The sequence below is a fragment of the Colletotrichum abscissum genome, assembly GCF_030869225.1.
Source record: "Colletotrichum abscissum strain IMI 504890 chromosome Unknown Scaffold_10.1, whole genome shotgun sequence".
NCBI lineage: Eukaryota > Fungi > Ascomycota > Sordariomycetes > Glomerellales > Glomerellaceae > Colletotrichum > Colletotrichum abscissum.
The window spans coordinates 189,295-215,440 of record NW_026849988.1 but is presented as its reverse complement, the minus strand read 5'-3'; the positions used below and the strand labels follow the sequence as shown (position 1 = coordinate 215,440).

The 26,146-nt window shown below is 51.8% G+C and overlaps 10 protein-coding genes across 10 annotated transcripts; 3 read left to right on the top strand and 7 right to left on the bottom strand.

The window, feature by feature from the left end:
* Positions 1 to 301: 301 nt before the first annotated feature.
* CABS01_05028 (uncharacterized protein) lies at positions 302 to 1,306 on the bottom strand (the record flags this gene model as incomplete). The annotated part of the gene is made up of 1 exon (XM_060538398.1): positions 302 to 1,306. One exon carries the CDS (start codon positions 1,304 to 1,306, stop codon positions 302 to 304), a length of 1,005 nt encoding a protein of 334 aa, XP_060405570.1.
* Positions 1,307 to 1,986: 680 nt separating this feature from the next.
* CABS01_05027 (uncharacterized protein) lies at positions 1,987 to 2,895 on the bottom strand (the record flags this gene model as incomplete). Its single annotated transcript, XM_060538397.1, has 1 exon — positions 1,987 to 2,895. The coding sequence occupies one exon, from the start codon at positions 2,893 to 2,895 to the stop codon at positions 1,987 to 1,989; it is 909 nt and encodes a 302-aa protein (XP_060405569.1).
* Positions 2,896 to 3,842: 947 nt separating this feature from the next.
* On the bottom strand, positions 3,843 to 4,850 carry CABS01_05026 (uncharacterized protein; the record flags this gene model as incomplete). The annotated part of the gene is made up of 1 exon (XM_060538396.1): positions 3,843 to 4,850. One exon carries the CDS (start codon positions 4,848 to 4,850, stop codon positions 3,843 to 3,845), a length of 1,008 nt encoding a protein of 335 aa, XP_060405568.1.
* Positions 4,851 to 5,505: 655 nt separating this feature from the next.
* CABS01_05025 (uncharacterized protein) lies at positions 5,506 to 7,941 on the bottom strand (the record flags this gene model as incomplete). The annotated part of the gene is made up of 3 exons (XM_060538395.1): positions 5,506 to 7,157; positions 7,212 to 7,359; positions 7,417 to 7,941. The coding sequence occupies 3 exons, from the start codon at positions 7,939 to 7,941 to the stop codon at positions 5,506 to 5,508; spliced, it is 2,325 nt and encodes a 774-aa protein (XP_060405567.1).
* Positions 7,942 to 9,120: 1,179 nt separating this feature from the next.
* Positions 9,121 to 13,120, bottom strand: CABS01_05024 (uncharacterized protein; the record flags this gene model as incomplete). The annotated part of the gene is made up of 7 exons (XM_060538394.1): positions 9,121 to 9,419; positions 9,472 to 9,597; positions 9,675 to 9,840; positions 9,896 to 10,329; positions 10,386 to 10,539; positions 10,597 to 12,771; positions 12,830 to 13,120. 7 exons carry the CDS (start codon positions 13,118 to 13,120, stop codon positions 9,121 to 9,123), a joined length of 3,645 nt encoding a protein of 1,214 aa, XP_060405566.1.
* A 3,221-nt stretch (positions 13,121 to 16,341) lies between these two features.
* Positions 16,342 to 18,337, top strand: CABS01_05023 (major facilitator superfamily transporter; the record flags this gene model as incomplete). The annotated part of the gene is made up of 3 exons (XM_060538393.1): positions 16,342 to 17,012; positions 17,065 to 17,478; positions 17,548 to 18,337. The coding sequence occupies 3 exons, from the start codon at positions 16,342 to 16,344 to the stop codon at positions 18,335 to 18,337; spliced, it is 1,875 nt and encodes a 624-aa protein (XP_060405565.1).
* Positions 18,338 to 18,600: 263 nt separating this feature from the next.
* CABS01_05022 (uncharacterized protein) lies at positions 18,601 to 19,709 on the bottom strand (the record flags this gene model as incomplete). Its single annotated transcript, XM_060538392.1, has 2 exons — positions 18,601 to 18,761; positions 18,845 to 19,709. The coding sequence occupies 2 exons, from the start codon at positions 19,707 to 19,709 to the stop codon at positions 18,601 to 18,603; spliced, it is 1,026 nt and encodes a 341-aa protein (XP_060405564.1).
* Positions 19,710 to 20,482: 773 nt separating this feature from the next.
* CABS01_05021 (uncharacterized protein) lies at positions 20,483 to 21,772 on the top strand (the record flags this gene model as incomplete). Its single annotated transcript, XM_060538391.1, has 1 exon — positions 20,483 to 21,772. One exon carries the CDS (start codon positions 20,483 to 20,485, stop codon positions 21,770 to 21,772), a length of 1,290 nt encoding a protein of 429 aa, XP_060405563.1.
* Positions 21,773 to 22,689: 917 nt separating this feature from the next.
* CABS01_05020 (uncharacterized protein) lies at positions 22,690 to 23,595 on the top strand (the record flags this gene model as incomplete). Its single annotated transcript, XM_060538390.1, has 1 exon — positions 22,690 to 23,595. The coding sequence occupies one exon, from the start codon at positions 22,690 to 22,692 to the stop codon at positions 23,593 to 23,595; it is 906 nt and encodes a 301-aa protein (XP_060405562.1).
* Positions 23,596 to 24,155: 560 nt separating this feature from the next.
* Positions 24,156 to 25,127, bottom strand: CABS01_05019 (uncharacterized protein; the record flags this gene model as incomplete). Its single annotated transcript, XM_060538389.1, has 2 exons — positions 24,156 to 24,581; positions 24,810 to 25,127. 2 exons carry the CDS (start codon positions 25,125 to 25,127, stop codon positions 24,156 to 24,158), a joined length of 744 nt encoding a protein of 247 aa, XP_060405561.1.
* Between the last annotated feature and the right edge of the window lie 1,019 nt (positions 25,128 to 26,146).

Here is a 26,146-nt window from a genome sequence, read left to right as displayed (position 1 = left end):
CAAGGCAATCAATTTGGTGTATTATGCCTATAAGCCGTTCCGTCCTCACAAATAATACCTTACATCGTACAGAGCATGTTTGAGATTAATCCGCAGTGAAAGCATGAACAGAGGAGTAGGAGGTAGTGAAATTGCGCTAAACGTTTGGCCAAATTAATTATATTTTCCACGGCCTACTCATTGCTTTCGACTTTGATCTGAACTGATAATGTATACCTCGCCCGAGACGCGGCAATCCCAGAGTCCGCGGGTTCATCGTAGCTCAATATCTCGTACAAGTACAAATGGCTATTCTGAAGCTTCAACTCTCCTTGTCATTATACTCAAGGTCGGAGGGACAGCAGAAGCAGTCGGGGAAAAGGTGCTTCACGCGGATACCGTCCTTGGTGATTTTCATCTCCATAACAGCCGGCTTGATATCATCCCTGAACGCAAAAAGCTCAATCTCACGTCTCTTAAACGGAAGCCACAGCTTGCGGAAGGCACGACCGTGTCTCTCCTCCCAAATCTTCATATCCGGGTACCGGTGACCCTCGACCTTCATCCAGCCTGGGTGAATCGCCAGGAGCTCGGGGTCATCGTACATGGGCACGGAATAGCCGGCGATAATGGAGACCGTCTGAAGGCTCGGGAGCGTTGACATCGCGGCGACGGCGACCTTGTTGTTCTTCTGAAAGAAGCGAAGTGTCGGGAGGAAGACGTGCTGGACGCCGCTCAGGAAGTCGTGGCCCAGGGGAGTGGGGAGCTGAATGGCCGACGAGCATTTTGTCTCGCGTATGGGACGGGCTCCTTCGGTGTCGTTGAAGTCGGGCGTGAAGAGGTCAACGTCAGGGCGAACCCAGGCGTCGACAGCGGAGAGGGGCGAGTAGTATGAGTGGTTCTTCTTGACGGGCATGCGACGGAAGTGGCGATGTACCATGGAGCGCGTCTTCTTGTCGATTTGGAGGGGAAGACGAATGCTCTGGAAACGGTCGAGTTCGCTCATCTCAACCATCTCGGAGCCGACGTTATGGCCTCTGATCCGAAGGACGAGCTTGGTCGGGGCGTCGTGGTGGTAGTCGATGACCCATAGGACTGAGCGGTTGTCGGCGAGAGCGTTTTCGAGGTAAGCATCGATGATGCTGAGAAAGATCTCGCGGGGCAGATCTGCAGGACTTAATTTGCCTCGTCGGATAGTGGATCGCGATATGCCGGCGAAGGAGGCTGTCGAGAGGACTGTTCGGTCTGCGAGGCGAACTTGACCGCCTTCTCCTTTGGTGTTTGACAAGCCTGCTGGCGAAGATGAAGCAACGATGTCAGACGCCATTGTATCTAGATGAGGAGATTTAGCAAATGAAAAGTGGTAGTGAGTGCGGCGAGTTGTCTACTTACCTTCCGACCGCCAGAATTGAGGATCTGACGGTGTTTTGTCGAATCCTTCTCAACACTCCGACCTCAATGCTAGAAGAGGGTGGAAAAGGAAAGAAGGGATGAGTCGAGGTAGGAAGATTAGGACTTTGAGAAGATTCGGTTTCATGTGAGTAGCCGCTTAGTCGTCATGTTGGGCTCTGTTTGTTTGTCCGCCTGCATACTCACTCTTGACTCAAGGTGCAGGATCAGGCCTATGGCAGATTGACCAACCACAATACGGATCAACGTCCTGTCACATTTTTCTCAGAAAAGCTGAGGCTTCATGAAAGGCCCTGAACTGGAGACAACGACATACATACTCGGTGAACATGTGCAAAAGAAACCGAATCACCTTCGATGAACTGTGCATGGGACAAAGACTTTGGTATTTCCTCATTACGACTTCTCATGAGCCAGCGTGTTGAACAACCTGAATTCTCAGTACGTCCTTCTATGATAGACTGATTCTTGGGGCGAGAGCTACCCCAACTGCCACACCAGTCTTTCCGTAACCACAAAGCTGGGTATCTATCCTCCTTCCAAAAGACAAGTGTGAATCCATCCCTTTGTACCATTCGTGATCCGCCAACGTCAAAGTCAGATTGCCAAAGATTCCAAGACCTGCTTCATGCGCTCTCTCAACTCTTCGACGGCTTCGTCGGCCTGAGGCTGAATGTATGTGATCATGATCTTGTCACGACTTGGGTGTAACTCCATGATGGGGCGCTGGTCATTGTCGATGACCCCGAAGAGCTTGACTCCTCGTGCTTCAAGATGACCGGCCCATAGAGTTCTGAGTGCTTCAGAGTCCTGAGTGCAGAATTCTGCAAGGCGCGGAAACTTCTTTGGGTCGACCTCATGGAGACCTGGCTTCATTCTATTGTGAAGTTTGCCAAATCTTCCAACGTTGACTGTGATTGACTTGAGGTTAGGGAGTCTGATCAGGGTTGAAAGGGACTCCTTGTTTGCAGTGATGAGGTAGCGCAAGCGCAGAAGAAAGATCTTTTCGATGCGAGAGAGGAGGGCGTAGCCAGAAGCAGAGGGCAGAAGCACAGCTTGGTTGTAGATGAACTGTTCGGCCTCGCGGCCTTCTTCCAGAGATGTGAAGAAAGGGACGAACTCGTCTGTGACAGGGACGTATGCTTTGACTGGGCAAAGTTGGCGACTGAGTCCGTCGGGAGTGGCGACCATGAATGGGAGTCTGGTAAAGGTCTTCTCGGTCATGCGTCGGGACTGCTGGTTGATCTGCGAGACAAGGCGAAGCTTCTGGTAGCGCTTGTAGGTCACGGAATAGGGCTTGTCCTCTAAAATGTTGACATCGTTGAGGACCAGCTTGGTGGCCAGGCTGTGATTGTAGGCGAGAGACCAGACCTTGGTATCGTTGCTCTTTGCCATATCGATAAGCTGTTCAACAACGTGAAGAAAGACCTCGTATGGCACACTAGCCTTCATCTGAGGGCGCTTATTCACCGCTGCGACAACAGAAGATGGGAAAGGGTCTGCCATGATGGCGGTGATCGTTGTGACTGGTGGTGGTTGAGGTGTGATAATATTGTGATATTGTTGTTGCTGTGGTAATGGGTACGGTCGCGGCAGTGAAAGTGAGAGAAAGGGAGAGTGGGAAGAAATGGATAAGCAGGTGAGTATTTTATACCACAGCAATAGGGAATTTTCGAATTGTAAAGAGGAAGGTGCAGCTCACTCAAAACAAAAAGGAAGGAGCAGGAAAATTGTGAGTGTGATTCAATGTGTTGAAGAGGAGGCTTCCGGGACCGAGAAGGACGACAGTGGCTGGACGAGACGAGAGACATACTAAGAATCATCGAGGCCATTGAAGCAAGGCTGTTTACAACTGGGATATGATGCCTCTTTCAAGATGAGTAAGGTAAACAAACAATTGGCAGTCTTTTCCGCGAGCCCTTCGGCCTATTGACATGGTGTGACGATAGCTTCACCTCAGAGCTTGAGATGGATTATAAGCCGAGGACTGCCACCGTCATAAAATCACTATCAATCTTACCCTCTGAACTTGCCGAAAGTGTACCATGCGGCCCTCCATATTGTACATGCGTCGGTAATCAATGCTATGGTAGAACGCGACTGGAAATTTGCATCTGGTCTTACCGTCTGTTATTTGGGCTGGCCGTGGACGGTGACAACTTTCTTAGACAAAAAAACAGCATTTTCTGATCGGACCATTGTAGCTATATCTCATGATGATATCACTGGTGCAATGAATTGAGACTTCATGGAGTTTACGAATGAGTATTGTGATTCATACGAACGACTAGCTGTCTGAGGCCCAATCCTCCCACTTGTCATCTCTTCGTATGAGCTGAATGATACCCCTTGTGTACAATCGAACAGGAGCCAGTATCGTGGAACTCTGAATAACGCGAGTACGCAATAAGGAGGCGGGAAACCTCGTGTCCATAACCATCACAGCCACTGCACTAAACGCTACGGAATTCGCCTCCGCGAGCCAGATCATCGCGACTGAGCATGTTCAGCTGACCATCGTTGTCAGCCTTCATGGCAAGAATGACCGGGTGACGCTGATTATCGTAGCAATGACAGACGGGGTCGAGGAATTTCATGCGGACGCTGCCATCGTTCTTTCGAATGAGCTCGAGAAGCTCCACGTCGCCGGCACCAGGCGCGTAGCACACGAGCTTGATGCCCTTCTGCTGCAGCTTGGCCCATACAGGCTTCATCTCTTGACGGTACTTGCGCTCCCACTCGATAAGTGACGGGAACAGCCTGCTGTCGAGGGGAAGTTCCGAGTTGTGCTGGTGGCGCTTTCTTTTGGGGGTGCTGAGGATGCGGATGACGCCAACGTCGATGGCGACTTGCTTGAGGTTGGGCAGCTGAAGGATGGCCTCGAAGTCCTTGCCATAGGCGTAGCGGTACAACTCAGTGATGAAGATGCGGACGCTCTGAATGGAGTGGGTGATGAGACAGTTGGCGGGGCGAGGTCTCATGAGAGCGGCATAGAGGTGCGGGATGCTCTCCCGCTCGCCCACGAAGATGAGGAAGTGGTCTCTGGTGGGACAGATCCAGCCGACACGCACGAAGCCGGGCTCGGCGCCTTCGACGTAGATCATCTCCCGGGGGCGGAAGAGGAGCTTGAACTTGATGCGGGAGCGGCGGTCGATCTGGTTGAGAATGCCGACGATGCGGAAGCGCTTGCGCTGGGGGGCGCGGTTACCGAGCGCGGCGTAGTCGACTTGGTCGAAAACCGTCAGGCCAGACTTGGCATCAGGCGTGGGGTCACGGGAGGTCCAATAGAGGATTGAGTCGGTCTTTTGCTCGGCCTCCTTGAGGAGGTGGTCGAAGACGAGCTCGAAGACCTTGTGCTTGGGGTCTTTCGGGCCCTTGACGACTGGAAGAACCTTGCCAAGAGATGACATATCCATGGACGGTGCCATCTTGGCGTCTGGAGTGGATGTCGAGGCACTCATCGCGATGGTTGGAAGCCTCAGAATCGGTTGGAGACTTTTCGTGTGCCTGAGTGGAAAGTGTATGAGAGAAGAAGAGAAGGAAAGCTGATTGAAGAGAGGTAAATAAGTAAAAAAGAATAGAGACGTGTGAGGAAGAAACCAGGCGAAAGTCTCTTTTCCATTGCTTGCAAACAGTAGCCGTCAATCTATTCAGACGTGCGGGTAGCCGAAGGAGCGGTATGAGTTGAAGCGGAGGTGGTTTGTTTGTGGTCAATCAATGCGGGAGTCGGGAGATGTTCAGTCATGCTTGATCGTACGGCCTTGACTCTGCTTCGCCTCCCGTACCGTATTCGTCACAGTGCTATCCTGAAATAGTATCAGTGCCAAGTACTTTGAGACTCAGGTTCTGGCCAGCCCTGCTCTGGAGGAAGATGGAATGAACTTCCATGGTAGCAAGAAAGTGAGTCCTTGATTTTGGTGTGTGAGAGGGAATCACCATTACGACAGACGAATTGGGGGAAGGTTTAGAAGGAAGATGCCATTGAAATGTGTTTTGAGGCGAGAGCAATTCACAAAGGCAAGAAGCAGTGTATAGTGTCAACTTAGGTATTATTAGATGAAGTTGTGATCGCTTAAATCCTTTATCAACCTTTCTGTGTGACTTTCGCCCCTTTTGTTACAAAGAAATTGAGTCCTCTACAGACTCAAGATTAATCTCCTTTGTAGTTGCCCGAATCTGCGGCAATTTGTTCACACTTCGACTTTGAAGCACATTGGTGACGCTCGCCTTCTTCTGCGGGGGGCTACTGAAGAAGATATCATCAAACAACTTGTTCGAGAACCGGGTCTTCAGATCCTCCAGAGTCCACCCGGCCTCCTTTCCAATATCCGCCATGATCCCGAGGAACTCTTGAATCTCAGCCCTGTAGTCCTCGTTCTTCATCTTCTCGAGCCACGGCCTGCCGTTGACGCTGAATTCCTTCCACTCTTTGGCCCAGTGAGGTCGCGTCTTCAACAGTTTCTGAGTATTAGGATCTTTGAGAGCCATCCAATTGTCAAGAACCTGCTGAGCGAACGGCACCCAGATATCCGAGGCCGCGTGGAGAGTAAGAACCTCAATGGAACAGGTGCCCAACTCGTTGCCGCGCTGAGGCGCCATCACGACGTTACTTCCTCCCATGATCCTCATCTCCAACGGCATACGCATAGGGCACTTTTGACGGTTCTCTTTCGTATACGCAGTAAGAATCGCATCCCACCAAGCGCGCTGGACAGGGGCATAGTCAATCTCTACAGGCTCATTAGGTCCAAACGTCTTGCCGCCTTTAGCCACGAGAGGGATCTCGACCTCCATGTCGCGCACGCGGACGTTCTGGATCGCGCGCTGGAAGTGCAGCGCGTCGGGGACGTAGGTCGTGACCTCCTTGTCCGGGAGAGCCAGCATGGCGAAGCGGGAGATGAGGGTTACGGCCGCCTCGGTGAAGCAGACTTGGTTGACGAGCTTGTCGAGGAGCGTGGTGTTCTGAAGCACGTTCATCGTGAAAGTCTGCACGAAGGAGAGGAAGATGTGGGCGTCGTCGGGGAAGTTCACGACGCCGGCGCTGTTGGTTGTGTCGTTCCAGCAGTTGACCCAGACTTTGTCCGAGTACGGGAACCAAAACCACTCCGAGTAAAAGTCGTTTGTCGCGCGGTCCTCAAAGATCTCCTGATATCCCCGCCTCTCTCCCTCGGTTAGGTTGCGCCAGGGGTCGGCGAGCGTAGCTGGGAGCTTAGACAGGTCGAGGTCCGCGGGCGGAGGCACGGCCAGCGCGACGGAGACCTTTTCGGGCTTCAGGCGAGCGTAGGTCATGGGCGACATCTCGAGTGTGATGTGCGTGACGACGCCCATCAGTCCGAAGCAGCCGCTCGCGGCTCGGAGGTGCTCGGGCCTGATGACTTCCTGCGGCTCTCCGTGGCAGTCGACGTACTCGATGCGACGGACGAGATCGCTGAGGGTCTGGTGGCGACGGCCGGCGCCGTGGCAGATTGGGGCGTTGGAGCCACCCAGGGTGATTTCCACCATGATGACGTTCATGGGCATCGTAACGGTCTTGTTGTCAATGCACCATCGGCGGAGTCTCTCGTTTGTGCAAGCGGTGCCGACCCTGACGAGGTAGTTGCCGTTCTCGAGGGGCTTTTCGGAGACCATGCTGATTGTCTGGAGGTCGTTGGCGGCGGACTCTGGGAAGGGTAGAGCCGTAATGTTGGGCAGCTTGGTGACCTCGTGAAGGCCAAGGAGGGAAATGAGAACATAGCCGTTCTCTGCGAAGACCGGGGACCACGAGTGACCTGTTGAGAGAAATCAGATATTGAGCGAGCAAATAGGGACATGCTGAAACTAACGGAAACCTGAGCACCGCACGCCCATGTTGTGCGCCTTGGCATACTTGACGATGAGTTGGACCTCTTGAGATGTCTTTGGCACACATGTGAGAGCTGGAACGTTCTTCACGGTGAGACCCCAGTTCTGGAACTCCGTCTTGTAGTATACCTGACGACTAGTTAGGCATATCGTTTGTCGAGATAAATCATTCGAGCGAGTACTTACTACGATACCGGCTCCTTGGAGCTCATTCTTATTACCCTCGAAGAAGTCCTCCATCTTGGTCAATGTGTTTTGAAGAAGCGCTCTCTCCTTAACAGCAAGCTTATGGATAGGCTCCTTAAGCTTCTTGATACCCCGCGCGCCAACCTGGATAACGCAGTCCGCCTCATGCAGCCTCGCCAGCTCCTCCCGGCACCCCAGACTGGGACCCATCTGGAAGCCGTTGCCGATCTTCTTGGGGTCATCGCCGGCGAGGAATCTCTTGATACACTTTTGCTCGTCGTCAGTATGCTTATGGAGAATGTTGGAGAATGCGCCATCGGTTTCCGAGTCCTTGAAGACCTGGAGAAGCCTGCGGAGGAATTGGACGTAGTCGACATCTATGTCTGTGTTGATGTAGTCATCGAGAAGGGCTTGTAGACCTGGGACTTCCTTTTTGCTGAATTTGGGGTTGTTGTGGAGGCCCTTGGCAATGTGCCCGATACGTTCGTCGACCGAGTGGTCCCACGCTTTCGATGTGGAAGTCATGATTCAGTTTGGCAGGGTAGTCGAGTAGCTATCAATATTGATTGTGATAGTAAGCAGTAAGCCTGTCAATTCATAACTATTGATGGCAGACTATCAAACGATGGGTATTAGGTAGTAGGATATCCTGCCGGGACTTTATATCTGTCCCAATTCTATGAGATATGCTCAGCTTTCCGCTCACAGAAGAATGCGATACCTAAGAGACCGTTTTCGTCTCTCAGAGCATCAGTTTTCGCGCAGTTCTATGACCTTCAGCCGCATTGAAAACATGCGAAATCAGAAAGTCAGTATCAGCCGTGTCTCAAATGAACACTGGGGGCGGGGGCGGACTTGACGACGAAAACGGCAATAGTATCGCCTTCGTGTGAAACAAGCGCCCACGAGGAGAGCCGGCAGTGAATGCCAACGTCTAGGTAGATCATGTGCGGGGTATTACCCATCTGTTGGTATCAAAAGGTGAACACGTTTGGGCTCTAGAGAAAAGCAGGCGTCTTGTGTCGGCTTTGGGTCTTCTCCAACTTGTATGTGAGAGCGGCGCATTAGGCTTTCTGAGAGAACACTCAGTTGAAGCGGGGATCACAAAGTTGATAGCGAAGAACAAAGTCAAGTTCACAAGGCCAAGAATCAGTCAATGGCATCAATACATGCGGGGAGTGGCAAGATCCTTGACCTCCCGCTTGATCAGAAAGGTCCGGCCCGACTTTTAGCCCATCCTCTGTGATGGCCTTAAACTCAATCGTTCACGGCCGAAGTGGATCACGGAAACATTAGGAATATCTCTCATGTTTTTTTTTTTTTGGGGGGGGGGGGGGGGGGAATCTCTTTGGCTTGTGGCGTTGTAAGACATTTGGGGAGGCAGATAACCGGTACCGTCTCATCGGCCGAATTTTGTGGCTTTTCCATTTCTCAGAGGTCGTTGACGGGGATTTAATCAGAAATGGGCGAGAATGGGCTTGAAATAAGTCTCGTCCCAACTCCCGTAGTTTGAGATTGCCAACGCAGACTATCTGGAGCGTCCTTCCTCTATTTTACGATAGACCGACTGTCCTCATTTTGATGGAATTTCTATATCAAAGCCTAGACTATCAGCGGGTAATCGCCGGCCACGAAGGCACAAAGACTATGATCAACGATGAAAAAGCGCCAAGGGTATCTTCTCCAAATATCATTGTCGATCAATCACTGACTGTCCTCTCTCCGCTCGCTGTATTGGTCTTCAACATCTCTATCCGATGCCGCAAAGATGCCTTGTGAATGCTCGGGCAACCTGATCCTGCTCTCACGCCCACACGCAACCCATAGCAGAGCCCACAAGATACTCTGCACAATTAGAAGCGGTAGTTGAGTGGCAAAGGTCGAGATGCTGTCCGTGTAGTCTATGATAATCTGACCGACTGCCCAGCCTATCCAAGACAGGGACACTGATCCCAGCGCCCCTGGCCACGATGTCGATTGGCGAACCATGAAGGCCCAAAGGACTCGAGAGCGTGTCAGCCGGGTATATCGGGAGGTTTTTGGGGGTTGACTTACGAGGCAGCGGCGCTTCATTAATTCGCCCTAGGAATTGGAAAGGAACAGCTTCGAGGAAGCTGAAGCCAGAAACAGCTAGGACGCTCAGGACACCTGATGTTGTCGCGACTAAAACCATGATGGCGACTGATTGAAGAAGTCAGCAAGAGGACAGTGAATTCAAAGGACCCAACCAATGCCATCAGAGAAACTAAGTGACTTACAGAGCGTTGATGGCAATTTGTAAATCAAGAGACCAGCGAGAATGCTGATGAATACAGCACCCGCCCCGCTGACAGGGTCTTCGTGAATGACACCCTGAGAGGTGAGAGAAATAGTCAGGGCGATGGAAAAGACCAAGAATGACAGTAAGGCGTTGAAGAGCGATTGCTATCAAAGACGTTAGAATATGAATGTCGTGGAAGAGGAAGATTTCAGTACGAACCTGGTGTTTCCACCACACAGCCCCCGCTGCTTTGGCGTAGAACGACTCAGAAGCCGCACGCTGTGAGTAGTAGAGTTTCTGATGCGGAAGGAGCCAGGTAACATCCTTTGGCCCTCCGATAAGATTTGAGAAGCCAACCTGTATGGCGTAGTACAGTAGGCTAATGTTGGTGAAGAAGATGATACCGCCAATGTCGATAGTCAGAGAAGTTTTGTGGAAGGTGATTTCTGGTAATGACCCAAGCGAGCTAACAAGCCCTTCGAAGGCAACGTTCCAAAAGAGGAAGCGCAGTGGTAACTCCTGGATGGGATACCATGTTATCATGTACTTGACGAGCGTCAACGCGAGACAGCTTCTCAAGACGGCGTGGACCCTGGAGAGCAATACGGCGATATTGTGGAACAATGTGCCGCCTCTCACAACGCTGACTAGAACTGCTCATTTATTAGTCCCTGGCTTGAGGAGGAGGGCGATGGGGATTTCTGAGTACTGTTCGCTGCGAAAGTGCAGATGGCGACTTGGTTGAGCGGCAAATACTGCATCAAAATGAAGCCTGGCAGTTGCCCCACGAGGGACCAAGTATGAAAGATGAAGATTGCGGATGGCCTGGCGGAATTAGATGGACCGAGAGTGCTCAGTCCGGCCTGCTATCAGTCAGCGGTTGTTCATCTACTGATTGATCTGAGGCATCATGGGCTTACAAGACATAGTGCGAAGAAGAGGAACTCTACTCCCCATGTGTGAGAAGTAGTGATAAGAGTCGAGGTCTTGGCTATGTTGTTTTGGGCTTGCACTGGTAGATTATCGTTATTGGAGGAAGAGGATGACGATGCATCATGTATGGTGTCGTGTGTCTGCTCCTTGGGTTGGGGGTGAGGTGCCAAAGACAGCCGGATCCTATCGATACGATGCAGCTGCTCGACCCCTCGACGATTCACTCTCAAGACAGCTTGCCTATGGAACGTGTTCGTCCGAGCGTCGTAAGAGCAGAGAAGAGTTCGCTGCAGACCACCTTCAGAGCCACATTCGAGTATAGCGACTGGTGGGATACGGCAGTGGAAGTGCGTGACCGTCATCAAGTACGTATCCACCAGAGTGAAAGCAAAGGTACCGCTTCCGGCAGGCGGCCCGGAGGGCTGCAGCAATGTTGGTGGGTCTCGTCGGTCATCTTCATCGCTGTAATGTTGCGGGTTCGTGGTGGTGAGATTGCCGTGATTGAACCCCCATAGATGCTTCTCAATGCTCGCAGAGTCGACAATGCCCTCTATGCCGATGAGTCGGGACTTGGCAGGCTGTTTGACTCTGCCTCGTGTTGAGATCAACACTATGGGGAACAAAAGAGCGAAGACCACAGCAAGAGGAAGGAGCCACATGTAGACCTGCCAGATCGACAATCGCATAAAGTCTGAGAGTACGATGCTGGCAATGCCAGTGAAGAAAGAGAATGCCATAGGGACGGAGAAGCATGCAAAGTACGTGAAGCCGACAAAAACGACATAACGCATCCCGAAGCTCCTGTCGAAATAAGGCTCTGGTTCGAGGTTGTCCCAATGAATCGTCGCACCGTGAACCTTATCCAGCATGACTGTATCGGCGCCGACCACGCCAGTTATACTGACGCTTGGAAAGATCTCGCTGAGCCTAGCACCCCAGGTATCTTCTACCCGGTGCCATGGGGCTCCGTCTGGCTGGGAGAGGGATATCAACCTGCTGAGGAAGGCTCCACTATCATTGGCGATGGAGAGCTTGGCAAAGGCCTGGAACCCGGAGTCTTCTTTGTTCACTGGGGGTCGATGGCGGTTGGGGAACAGACCCATTGTTGCATATGCGATGTCTCCCTTGTTGAATTGATCCGTCTGACGCCTCGAGAAACAAGCGAGAGCAGCTTCGATGAGCCGAAGGTCGGTAAGGATCGCGGATCCTTCAAAGTGGTCCACGAGTTCCTTCACAGCCTCCGCGTCGTCCCATGCCCGCTCAGCGAAGTTGCGTTTCGCCAATTCCTTAGGTTCCGCTTGGTCCCCGAGGACATAGAGTCGTATGCGATATTCCCCTGGGCAAAGTAGGAGTTCCGGCAGCGTCCACAGGCGGGATCCCCACTGCCGTAACCACGGCGTGACGTTCTCACGCTTGTACTCAGGAGGCTCAGTGCTAGCAAGGATTGAGGCAACCTCGTCGTTTGCGGATGGCCCGATGGCGATGATCATTGAATGTGCCGCGCGCACAATGTCGCAAATTCGATAGACGTCCTGACTACTACTCGTCGATCGTGCGATGCCGTCGTCGTTCCTAACACACTCGAAGTCGAGCCAGAATGCCCTTTTGCCCACCCTTTTTGCGGCATCCATGCCCCATTTGGCCAAGATCTCTCGATCCTGTCGTGCAACTTTTTTGTTAGCGTTCCTGGTAGCTTCGTCTTGGTAGTCGTGCTTGTTGAGTTCCTCCTCAGTAGCTACCCTGAACTGGAGCCTGGTGTATGAGACGAAGACGAACTCGAGGTCTACATCGTCTCCATGCTGCGCGAGGTAGTCGGAAACCTTGACTGTCTCATATATGCCTTGTTCAAAGTCTCTGACGAAGCATAGGTATCGTGGACGAAGAGAAGTTGGCGAGCTGTCGACGCGTGACCCTGAAGGCGGCAGAGACCCGCTCAACCTGATGTTTTCGGTGTATTGCTGCTCTGATGCTGGAGGCCTTGCTTCTTGCAGGGGACCAGGAAGGATGGCATCTTGCTCTATCGGATGTCGACCTGGAAACGGTCTCTTCTGGCTGCTTTCCTCCCTTGAGAGAACCCATACGTTATCGTAGCGTGAGTCCTTTTTGTTGCGAGCATCGACAAGCTGTTGTACAGTTGTCCCAAGATTCCCGGCCCAGCAGACCTTGAATTCATGATCAGCTCGGTTCTGGTCAGTCTGTCAAAGCAAGAATGTCTCATACCAGCATACAAAGCACCGGCCATGCCACGAGGAGCTTCAGCGCTGTCACCACTAGTGTGTAAAAGCTAACATTGTACTTCCTTGTCCCAGGAACAAATAAAGATGAGCCGGTCCAGTAAGAGACGCGCAAAACTGGCGAGACTCGGGAAGGTAACTTCCCCAGGCGCGACCATCTCGATGTCTCGGGCAGAACGTCCGGCTCTTGGCCGCACTGAAGCACGAGTGGAACCAAGTAGCCGTCCGATGGCCGGGCCCACCATTCGTGGCTTGGGTCCGTGTAGTCGGGTTCCATCCTTTCAGGATCTCGCGATGCTTGATGAGGCGCGCATAGATCAAATACGCAACGATTTCGCGCTCAACTTTGAAGCAGAGTAGGAATCAGAATGCGCTTGGCGCGTATCAAGGGAACGCCTCACTTTTGTGTGGTTTTCGCTCTGAATGTCGTTGCCTGCTTACGCTGCACAGCCACGGCGGCTGAGACCTTGCATGAACCCCTGTCATTGTCGATGAAGTTGCTTCTTCTAGAGGTAGGCGCCGATAGCTCAGACTATTGGCTGGAATTAGTCAATGTGGGGCCACGCAACATCCAGCGCGAAATTGGAAGGAAGCATCGATCTTAACTGTCATGGCTGCACCTTCCAGATATTGCCGTGAGAAGGCCCTATAGGACCCCTGAGTTCCATTCCTGTCACCAACGGTGGCAGGCGGCTCACAGGCTTGTGAGGTCAGGTCAAAGTCCCGTTTGGCGGGATGGTCAGGGGCGAGCCTTCTCGGCGGCAGACTCGTCTTCACCAGGGTTCAGGTTCGATTCCCAGCATGTGCACCAAGAGATGTAGCCCCCAGTTCAACACCGGGGGGGTGAACTCTTTTTGGTATCGACTTTTGGTCTTTTTCTGGTCTTTAGGCGACCTTATACTATGGCATCTCTAGGCTTAAGTCAAGTCGCGAGCCCCTGCCCAAGTCTGAGATTGACGCCTCAGTAAAATTGACTGAAAGGCATGACCTAGATGTCTGCTACCCAAAAGATTATTTGGGCTATGTTGGATTGATTGATTATTCTAGAAACATTGCATCATTAATCATCCAATACCTCCCAACTCATCACGTGACATCATCCTCCCACTCTTCGCACTTGCAGATCTTAACGGAACGAAATATCACGTAAGTCATTCCAAATAGAATCATCGTATAGAATGGAATAACTTTACACTCTTAAGTGGCGGCTGCAGACTGGTCCGTGTAGCTGTCGTCTGAACAACGGTTTCGTGACAAGCTGCAACTGCGAAGTCAGATTGACTCGAGCCCCTCCATATCTCGACGACATGTCTAATCGTCGACTGGTTCCGTCGCTGAAGACGCGAGTTGCAGGTAACTTTTGTTAGTATCCGACTACATGCTCTATCCTTTTGGATCTCAATTGCGCATTTTGGTCAGTCAATACGGCCGACTGAGAGCAAGAAAAACTGCATCCATCCTTCCGACCGTAATACCACAGACAACAACCGAGATTCAGGTGCTGATTCGAAAGAGAGTCTCAGCTCTGTATAGCCATCTCAGTCACATAAGATATCTGTAGTCTACTAGATACCTTATAAGGCCAGTATGAAACACTCACACAAGTCGGAAGGAGCAAGAGGGAATGTCGTTGCATCTCCGGAGATCGGAGCCGAAAGCGGACCTCAGACATCCGAAGCCCCGCTTTCGCCGAGATCCGCCGACCTCACGCCAAAACCGGATTGGGAACCCTGACCGAAAGCTCTGGCCATGGGTATGGATACCGGCCGACTTTGGCTTATCTTTCAGACTTTTTCCATCTTCCAGGTTCATCCTTCGGCGTCTCACCTCGGATTTCATACTGCCTCACGTTCTTAGTCCGGTGACAATGCTGCATTGCCTGAGACGCATGTCGTGCAACAGCACCATCGCTACGAAGGACAGCCACTCCGACATCTAGCCCAGGTCGCACAGCATACGCCGTCTACCAATGGCATTTTGAAGGGAAATTCTCTCGTTGTACGAAGGAGAAATTCCTACATTCATCCGTATGAATCGTCAAAAGTCAAAACAAGGGATGATTGTTTTTGCTGCTTATGCGGTCAGCGCCCCGCCGAAGCCTCGGACGGTATCTAGCGTCCAGGGATTTCCGCCGGGAATAACTTTTGCGACACACTGCCTGACAGGTTCCACCGTCCTGGGAAGCCACGCGGAACTGGCCAATCCGCAAACCTTCGTGGTGGTATTCTCGATTCCGCCAGACGTTCTGGAAAACTCTCGACAAGGTCATGGGCGAGGCCGCGAAGATCATTGTCGGAGCTGCCAAGGCGAGATATGACTTCATCTATCAACTACACTGTAAACAGTGTATCCTATCGGAGACGTGAGCGGCATTGTCTTGCACGCAAATGGCGAAAGAGACATGACTTATGTTCTCACCCGCCTCAGCAGTGCTTATTCTCATGGGACAATGGGAGTGGGGCAAACCGAAGCGGACCTCGGCTGAACTCCACACCTCCCCAATCATCGACTCATCTCACACCGGAAAACGATGGGCTCCATTGATAAGAGGAAACGCGGGATTTGGCACTGTTTTTTCCGCTTCCACAGCACCACGACTGCAAGGCTCCAATGCGGAGGAGAAGCTGGGGATTCTCATGAAGCGGGGGCAGAAGCAGTTCCAGACTCTAATTCTAGAGATGCATCGTGTCTCAGTCTCGATGATACGATACCTCAAAGTCTCGAGGTGAAGCGACACACGCATCCAACCAAATGTCGGCCCTCTTCGTCACCTCGCTCCAAGACGGCGGCCACTCTAGCCCGAGGCGATGCGACCCTAGCTCCGCCGTTATCCCCGTCGGGCTCTGAAGGTCGATCACCTACCCAATGGGCCAATTCTAGTGCTCTCCTCGTCAGGTTGTCCCTTTCCTTTCCCAATCCTGCTCCGATTGCGTGCCTTGAGGATACCCACACCGCGCACCCCACCAGCACCCTTTTCGCGGCGGTGGATCGGATGCGGGTTGCCGCCCACCACCCATTCCATGGATCTAGCACTAGGTCCCCTCGCCCCTTTGACGGCGGCGTTGTGCTGCTGGGGGCGTGGGCTTGGGCGTGGGACGTTTGAGAAATTGTCGGTTTGTAAAACTCTTCTGTCTCTCCCTCGCTCTTAGAGGTCCTATCTACTATCCGTGTCTCTTGAAGGATTTCTTCGGGGCCGCCCCTCTTGCAAATCTCCCGTTGACTCATTTGCATAGTATACCCGCTTTGTCGACTGCGTCTAGCTGTGAAGGAAGTTTGTTACACCTTCGGTCAGAGATACTACTAGTACGGTTAAAAGTCTCTTGTCCCGAGGCTCGGCGCGCCGTTTCTTGATCTACTTTCCCTGTCCCGATTACCCCCAAGAGCCGCAATTCCCAGGACATTCGGCCACTCTTTGCGTGGAGGGAGATCAAACATCGCGCCGGGCGCCTACCCACACAGGCCTTTGAACCAAAGAAGACCTCGGCAGCAAATCGAATAATGTCCGCAATACACGATTTCGGGACCGGGTTCAACGCGGCCGCCACCGACACGGCGACCGCGACCTCAGCCAGCTCCGGCCAAGACTCTCCGCCACTCCGCCCGCTCAAGGAGGTCGAGTCCCGGCACAGCCACCACAGCCGGAGCCGGGCCTCGTCCCACTCGTCCACCGACACCGACCCCCTCGAGCCACTCGAGCACGCCCTGACGCCCGACCTCGAGACCGAGGCAGAGCACGTCGCTCGAGAGCCCATCACGTACACTCGCACCGGCACGAGTATCGGCAGCACCGCGTCACGGCCTCCGGATTACGAGGTCGTATTTGAGCCCGATGACCCAGAGAACCCAAAGAACTGGCCCCTATGGTACCGCGGCTGGACCATCTTCGTCGTCTCACTCTCTACTTGGATTGTCGTGCTTTACAGCACGAGTTATACGGCATCTATCCCCGGCCTCGTTGAGGAGTATCACTCGAGCAGGGTCATTGCGACGCTTGGTGTTACTACTTACCTTCTTGGCTTGGCTGCCGGCAGTTTGATCGTTGCCCCGATGAGCGAGTTGTATGGCCGGCAATATGTCTACCTTGGATGCTTCACCGTTTCATCTCTTCTGATCATTCCCTGCGCTCTTGCAAAGTCTCTGACGACACTGATCGTCGTTCGCTTCTTCGGGTAAGCAATCCACTCTCTCAAGTAACCGGGATCATCTAACACTGTAACCCAGTGCATTGTTCGGAGCTGCCTTGATCGCCAACAGCCCAGGAACGGTGGTGGACATTTCAGATGAGGAGTATCGTGCCCTCGCCATGTCCTTCTACTCCATCGCCCCCTTGAACGGTCCAGTCACCGGCCCGATCATCGGTGGCTTTGTGTACCAGTACCTAGGCTGGCGATGGACCAACTGGATCGTCCTCATCATCGCCGGCGTGGGCATCGCGCTCATGTTCACCCTCCGTGAGACCTACGCACCCACCATTCTCCAACGAAAGGCCGCTCGCATTCGCAAAGAGACGGATGATCCGCGCTGGTGGTGCCGCTACGACGAGAAGGTTTCCAAGGTCCACCTTATCAAGCTGAATCTCAGCCGTCCCTTTGTTCTCAGTTTCACAGAGCCCATTCTGTGGTTCTTCAACCTCTGGTAAGACTCTCCCGTCACGCCCCCCCCCCCCCCCCACCGCCCCGGCCGAAATATTAACAAAAAGCCCAGGATCTCACTCATCTACGGCATCCTCTACCTCTGCTTCGTCGCCTACCCCATCGTCTTCTCCCAATACCGCGGCTGGGGTCCAGGCGTCTCGGGCCTCGCCTTCGTCGGCATCGGCATCGGCACCATCCTCGCCATCATCAGCGAGCCCATCTTCCGCCGCATCATCAATGCTCACCCAAAGGACCCAATCACAGGCCGCGTCCCGCCCGAAGCCACCGCCCGCGTAATGACCATCGGCGCCATCCTCACCCCCATAGGCCAGCTCGTCTTCTCCTGGACCTGCCTCCCCGCCACGATCCACTGGGCCATTCCCATCGCCTTCGGCATCCCCTTTGGCGCCGGCAACACAATCTCCTTCATCTACGGGTCCAATTACCTCGCCGGCGCGTACGGCATCTACGCGGCCTCCGCGCTGGCCGGCAACGCCGTCATGCGGAGCATGTTTGGCGGCACGCTGCCGCTCGCGGGCACGTCCATGTATAAGGCCATGTCGCCCCAGTGGGCGGGAACGCTCTGCGGTCTCCTCGAGCTCGCGCTCATTCCGATCCCCATCATCTTTTGGCGGTACGGCGAGAAGATTCGCGCAAAGAGCCCGATTATTCGGCAGATGAGGGAGGATCAGGAGAAGAATGAGAGTAAGCGGGCTAAGCAGCTCGCGCGGCTGGAGAGGAAGAGGGAGAGGGAGGCTGCTGCTGCTGCTGCGGCTGCGGGTGGTAACAGCGAGAAGTCTACGGGCGTGTTGGCGAGCGAGGAGCAGACCGGACCTCGAGACATCGAGAAGAGTGCTTGAGAGAGGTCATCATTCTCTTGCAAACCCATTGAGAAGAGGGAGGATGTGTCTGATGTATAGTGTGTCCGTCGCGACACAAATTAGAAGAGGACTGTATACCCCCTTAGCCCTCCGAAAAGATCTATTGTAGCATATACGGCGTTTGGAATGTCGCATCAGGAGACACATCAGCCATTGAGCCTTTCTCCATAGAAGTTGTCGAGAAGTGAAGATTATTATAGCTACATCCATAGGATCGCCTCATAGAAGTAATACTTGTTTTTTCAGAAAATGGTCTCCCACGGTCCCAGGTCTCTGGCCAGTTCCTTTAGCCTCTCCTTGACACCGTCGCCCGTGCCCTTGGTGCCCTCTTCTCCCGGTCCCGTGGCGTACCGCAGGCAGCCTATATCTCGATACCCTCCTTTGCCGCTATTGGTTTTATCGCCTGTATCAAAAAGGTCAGCATACAATACGAATGTTGGTTAATGAATCTGTCAATGAAGTAGCTGGTAGACGAGCTGTACTCACATTCTTTCCAGTTCCAGTTCAGCATGTACTCGCACCGATTCATCCCATCAATCTCCTCCCCCGTCTCCCTCGGATCAAAGGCCCTCATGCCATACTTTGTTCTCTCCTTGCTCGGAAAGGTGCAGCCCTGTATCCAAGAAATTGTAAAATGATGTTTTGAACCATTCGTGCCCAGCCCGTTGGATTTGTATTCCCCGCTATCTGGCGATATCCGCAGCTTCTTCTCATCCAACGCCTTGCAAATCTTCTCAATATCCATCAGGATATCCCTCCCGCTAATGACCTCCTGGCCGAACGAAACCTTGTCGTTGCATTTCTGCTCGCCGACCTTGATCTCCATATCCTTGATCCACTGTGTGACAATAGGATACGGAGCTTTGCTGGTGTTCTTGGTCGGCGTTGTTGGGGTAGGATCCGATGTAGGCGCAAGCGTAGGCACGGCTAGACACTTGCAGACCTGGGCCACTTTATCACAAGCCGGGGTCTGGTCGCGAGCGCACTGGTTTGGGAGGTTGCAGTGGCTGTCTTCGGTGCAAGCTGTTCCCGGTTTCTGTACCGCAGCTGTGGAGGAGGGCCATACTGTGGGTACGTCGGATGGGTTGAATGACTTTTCGCTCTTGGTTGATTGAGGCAGAGGAGACGTCTGAGGAGCTGATGGAGTTGTCGTCAGAATTGGAATTACAGATGGACCGGGTGGGCCAGGAGGTGGCGGTGATTCTGCCAGAACAACATGTTTGTTGTTGTAGCTGGTTGTCCATGCTGCCCATTTTTGAATGATGTGTGATGGTTCAGCGAGTACTCCTAATTGAGGACTGGCCAACAGCAACGAGCCTAGGAAAAGAGTGAACCCGGACTTCGACGGCATGATATGTTTTCAAAAATGGATTGATGAGGAAAAGAGATGGCAGACAACACAGCGACGTAGTCTGGTAAAAAATAAGGGAGGAAGTGCACTTAAGTCGCCAGTGGACTTATCGCAACTCAAAGGGGAGATGATTGCCTGATTGAAAGTGTAACGCCCTTGTTTTGGGGCTTTGATTCGTGACACCACATCACCCCTTCTGAATCTGGGACAAACAACTCTGTCGTAGACTTGCCAACATTGTACTTTTTCTTACTGAAGAGAGCAGTTCATTGACGCGAGGTCCTCGAGGAGCCATTTGTACTTTGAAGGGATGAACTCATGCCACTGCAGTTGTTCCCGAAAATAGACTGGATACAAAACTCACCTCAATAGCCCAAGTGGGTCCGAGTAAATAAACATGAAGGTACATCAGGGAGGCAGAAAGCACTCGGGGAAAGTCTCAAGAGAACATTAACAAAGAAGTCGGTGTCAGCGTTGGAAAGAACTTGGCAAGGGAAGATTGGAGTGTCTGCCTCTGCCCCCTAGTTACTTCATCGCCTTGATTGACCCCATTACTCTTCGATCGCGTTCCGTTTCCGTGTTGCCTCCACTAATGACTGAACTGGACTGGAATATGGGTCAAAGAAACCCCAACATTCTACAATGCAAGCCAGAAATTCATCATAAACATGGCCGCGCAGTTGTATTCTGGCCTGGCTTCGTGTTAAAAGCTTCAAAAAGTATCCGTTCCGGATAAGTTAAACGGCTGTACTCGTGATTCGCCACTGTCTAACATGGGACACACTACAGCGCAAGGTAACTCCCAACGCCGGGCGCGGCTGAGATGGCATATTGCATACGTCAAACGCATCAATGAGGAACGTCTATCGAAGCAGCGCCCCATTTCCGATGCCCCTCAGCTAATAGACGAAATTCAAGAATTCGAAGCTCTGTTTGTGGACTTGCCCCCGCTGCCGCCTCGCCTTCCACGACCCGATTATGCTATTGATGTCGGTAACCTAAACCCCGATGACCCCATGGAGCTCGGGTTCTACATTGCTTGTCGAATGGGCCACCTGCAACAGGTTGAAGTCTTCATTCACGACATTTCTCCTAGTCACGCAGTTCGTCAATTTGGTCTGCAGCAAGCTTCTTTCGGGAACCAGCCTGCTGTCGCCAAGTTCTTGCTTGCCAACGGTACAGCTCTCCACGGATACGTCTTTGAAGGCACGGAAGCCGCATCAAAGACACGAGGAACCGCTGTTGGCGCTTCCCTTTTCGAGACTTTTCCAGACGATGACGATACCTTGGTTCCTCTACTGCAAGCCTTCATGGACGCAGGGTGGCACCCGAATCAAGCTTGGGAGCCCAGAGAGGGGAACTACCCAAATTGGGCGCTCCAAGATCCTTTATGCGTCCGCAACAAACCTCTGGCCAAATTTCTCCTCTCTTGCGGCGCTGATCCGAATATTGGGCCAGGGTGGTATCATATTCCGACACTTAGGGAACAAGAACCAGATGTCTGGTTTCCAGTTGAGGTTCCGTTTCATCGGCATGGGATATGGACATTTGGTCTTGCGATTGAGACCTGGAATCCGCGGTTCTTCGAGCTGCTCAGAACGTACAGCGATCCTGCCCTCAAGGTCTCCGAACTCATGCCCTTGCTGCGCATCGTGCGAGACATGTTAGTATTATCAGCTGTCGGCCAACATAGTGAGGACGGTGAACGATGGGTGAGCCCGTTCTCCATGCGTCGTGAGATGGCTGAGCACATGTTGAGCTTCGATGATGTAGGGGTCGATGACGTGAAGTGGGCAGGAGAAAGAGGGGAGCAGACTGCTCTGACTTTGGCTTGTGCCACGGGGGACTGGGATTACGTGGAGTGGCTTCTTGACAAGGGGGCTGATCCGAGTGTTCTTGACGGGATCGCTTTCGCTCATGATCCCAAGAGGCTGTTGGGGCTTATGAGTCGGGCTGGGGCACCCGATTCAGGGCAGGTCGAAGATGTTGCCCGGCCATATCAGATAAAATTGAAAAAGGAGCTGGACCAATATAAGATAAACAATCGAATTACGCGCCGTTAAGGCGTGATCAACAAGTTCTGACGACGGGACATATGTATGAGGTGCCAGATAGGTACATCAAGTACGACTTGTCCATGAAAGACAGGATGGAGTTGAGATTTCCATAGACCAGGGCCCAGCCCATCTAAACTGTGATGAATTGCAGTATCGTTATGGTGAATGTGAACTTGACACTGACAATGTTCAGAAGAACGAAGGTTTCAAAGATCCCCAAGATCTAGCAGTGAACGAAATTGAAAATACGACACCTGTAGCAGTCTTGATAAAGTTGATAGACACTCATTTTCAATTGTAGGCTACTATAGCTACATTCTCACCTCGATTTAGATCTACAGCTCCATGTCCTTACAGAATTTTGTCCCATTTTGGCAGGTTGCCATTCCGCATAATGTTTGGGCTTTATCTAGAGATGAATGGACTGCCGGGATATCTTATGACAGGCCGCAAAGACGATTTCGTTATCCAAGTCACAACAACCATACCTCTCCCGGCTAGAACTTGTGATCTCAAAACTGCTAATAGCTGAACAGACGGCACCCTACTGTGCTACTGCCAAGTTCTTCGCCCCCGGCAAGCTGGTGAATCAGTCGAGACTTCCCTTCGTAGCCTTGCGCCTCAGCCTTCCACGGAGGGGCTGACTTCTCCTTCTTCCTTCCAATTCCCTTGACAACCAAAAGGTTACCTCTCTCCCTTTCACATCATCGGTTTCCAATATATTCCTCGTTTTTCCATTTGTTTCCTTCGCAGGAAGGCAAACGTGTCACTCTAATCTCCCGGCTTCAAGCTGTCGAAAAGGCACGACAGCCGTCGCCACATCGAAACCAAGGACTTTCGGTCTTTGCTTCACCGACACCAGACGAATACAGTTGAGAGATTGAACTTGACCATCGAAATAACGCAAGCGGAAAGCCACGATCATGTCTCTGTCAAAGCTTCCGAACCTGACCGATTCGGTCCGCGTCCCTTACGAAATTTTCCTCAATATCATCGAGGTTCTCGTCCGGCAAGAAGTGAAACACACCCATCCGCTGGAACACGTTCTCGAGTACGACAGACGGAGTGAGGCCAGGATTGTCGTCAGCACGATCGGCTATGACGATGATCACTACGTACGAATCAACCGAATTCGCGACCTCCTGCACATCGATTCCAGAAGCCGCAATATGGTTAGCAAATACTTCCCTCGAATGGCCATGATCACACGCAGGCATCGGTGTTACCGGGTCCCGTTCGTGGGACGGGTGTGCCTCGCTACCGACATATTCACTCTCAAGAAAAATCACGAGATCGATTTTCTCAAGGCCTCGATCATTCTGCCCACCGTCAATGGCAATAAGATCGTCCGGAACATCACGGCCATCAACGGAAGCGACACTAAGTTCTTCCGAGAGAACTTCGAAAATTTTGTCGACGTGCTCGCTTCCCTTCCCAACCTCCGCAAGATCGTCATCGATGGTGGTAACTATCAACCGAAGGAGAATGACGACAGGTGCGCATGCTCTCTCTCGGAATCCCACCCAGAGTTTACGACCGTTGACGCGTTCCACTTTCCATCGTTGGCCAAGTGGGCGGAAGACTACGGCGACGTTGCTCGAAAGTTTGGTCCTCAGTTCAGAAAGAGAAACACTTCAATCATCGCCCGTGTCTCCACGAACACATTCAAGTCCAATCTGGAGCTGGATATCACCGAGGATGCCATTCGCGTCAAGTCCAACTGCCGGAACTGCGAGTGCTGGGTGGATGAGGTTTGTCTAGATATGGCTTTGCTCCTTCGGCAATGTCGTCTCGCCGATCTCAGGGAGAATTCCGAAAGTCACCCCTAGATGCTATTATCTGTAGAGTTATGCTCTCGAAGGACGAGATACCGGAGGAGCATTGCGAATGGCAAAGGGGGAGGGGTGGGAGGTGGGGGCGTTTCCTCGAACTTTGAAACATAGGATGGGACAATGAAGGAATCGACATCTCGCGAAATGGGTCGAACAATAAGATGGACATCCTTTCATGCTATTGAGGACTTCTAATGAATAAAGTGAATAGTTGCGCATACAATCAAAAGAGAGACTCTATGGGCATTCGACACCCAAGTAAGGTGTCTACATTGATAGCTGGCTTGGGTACCTACCATCTTGAACCCAGCCTGATGAGGTCAACTGTTTTGTACATGATTTGTGGTCTTATCACAATCGAAGTGGACAAAGAACACTGCGTGAAACAGCATCGACCGTCAGTGTCATGATGGGAAAGTAAGTCAAGAATTTGATGTAAGCTGCAATCTACCGCAAGTGATACAAACAACCTCTAGAAATGGAAACGCAAAGCATACTCTTAAACACTCATCCGTGATACCTTATCGTAAATACCACAGTCCAAGCCTCATGAAAAACTAATCCTGCTGCTGCATCGCTTGCTGTAGAGTAAGGCCAAGAGCTCTGAGATCCTCAGAAAGCTCAAGGTAACAATCGCAATGCGGGTCAAGGAACCGCATTCGAACAGCTCCATCCTTCAAGGATAATCGTAATGTCTTGGCGCGGGAACTCTGTGTCCATGCTGTGCTTGTTGTTACGTAAACATCAATCCCTCGTTTTTCTGCAACGCGCAACTGCGTCTTCAAAGTCTTCAGGTCGTGACCCGATGCATCCAGACCCAGTTCGGGGAGAATTTGGGTGTCGAGTGGCATGTCGTCATCGTGAGAGTCATGGAAAGAGACTCTCGGATCGATCCCTGTGAAGTTTTGTTCGACATGGATCCAAATTTCTCGCAAGTTGGGAAAACACAGCAGCGTTTCAGGAGTAAGAGTTTGCGGCCAAATCTGAGTGGGTAGGTAGTCAAACCAAGTCCCTTTGACCCGTCTTACTAGTTGAAAAAGCTTTTCGTGTTCAGGTTGAGGATGAAGAGTGAAAGATGCATGGAAGATGCTATTCCCGTCCGGCGCTATCTCGAAAATGTCAACATCCGGAAGCACACACCCTGGCAGCAGACGGACCCTTTCGTCCATGGATCGAGGATCATACGTGCGTGAAAAGTACGCGACGCGTACCATGTCGTTGGTAACGAAGGCTCCTTTTACCAAGCGTCTGCTGGTTCCGTCAATTCGTAGAAGGTCGCGGATTTGTTTCCATCGCTGCATCTGTATCTTGAAGCTTTTACGGCCCCACAATACAACAGAAAAACTGGACTGCGAGACACTTTGATGCTGTCCGTCCGTGAAATCAATTGTGTAGATTACCTTTTCATGTCTAGCCCGCTCGTAGGCCTCCGAAATCATTGCCTCTACGATGAGGAGGAAAATCTCGTAGGGCAGGTTGATAGGGCCCTTCCGAGCTGGGAAAACTGCATGCAACGATTGAGCGGACATGTTGCTTTTCTTTTAGGGGATGGAGTGATAGGTTTTGTTGCCTGATTAGTGTACTTTACCTCTTTCTGGAGGACTTCGCTTTTAGTGTCTTGAAATTCTGAGTATGTTGAGAAGTTTGGTGATGAGAATGTTGGTGATTGGCTGATGTGGTATGAGAGAACTCCAGATATGACATTGCATCTTGGTATTAGTCCATCTTATACATTAACAAATTTTCATCGGCCTTTTGTGCCTTTGATCAACTGTTCTTGGTCTCTCTTGCATTGTCATCGCTCAGACAAATCTATTGTACGCATATCATGGGCCTAGTTCGTCGGTATTATTAGTTGTCGCGTCAGGCATTGATCAGTCCAAGTCATTGTTACACGACTATTGTCTTTGAGACAAGAAGGAAATCACCATGTCTTCCTTCGAGGATCTTTGTGCTATTTATTGAGCTTGAACTTTTCTATTCTTGCCAGCATGTCCTCCTAGCATTTACTCCAAGTAAGTAGTATAGGTACATGACGTCAGAAAGCTTCCTGGCCACTGTAGCTTTTCTAAACATAGCTCTTTAGATATGCCACAAGGCTCCTGCAAAATCCTTTGAGTCTGGACACTTCTTTCTAATTGAGCTACATTTATACCAGGCGTTCACGATGTCATAGCTCTACTCATATGCAGCAAGTGATTCCATCGCCTCTTAACTATCAATGAACAGCCATGGTCCAGTTTAATGCCACAGAACTGTCGGGAAATACTGGAGGGTGCTGATAATTCGGAAAGGACCCGAGCGAGACATATGTGCCAGATGTAGAAGTCAGTTTGTCTCAAGCTCGCTAACTATTACTCAACAGATGGCAGATGGCCATATACACCTAATCCCCCAAGTCAGCTAGATGACCACATGAAGAATTTGCCTGCTTAGTTGGAGTCATTGGAGCAAAGGTGGGAAATTAACATTACGAGGTCACCACAGCATAACAATAAAAGAGGCTCGTGAATACAGAAAAGACGAGGTGAGAAAAAAGAAAATGGCT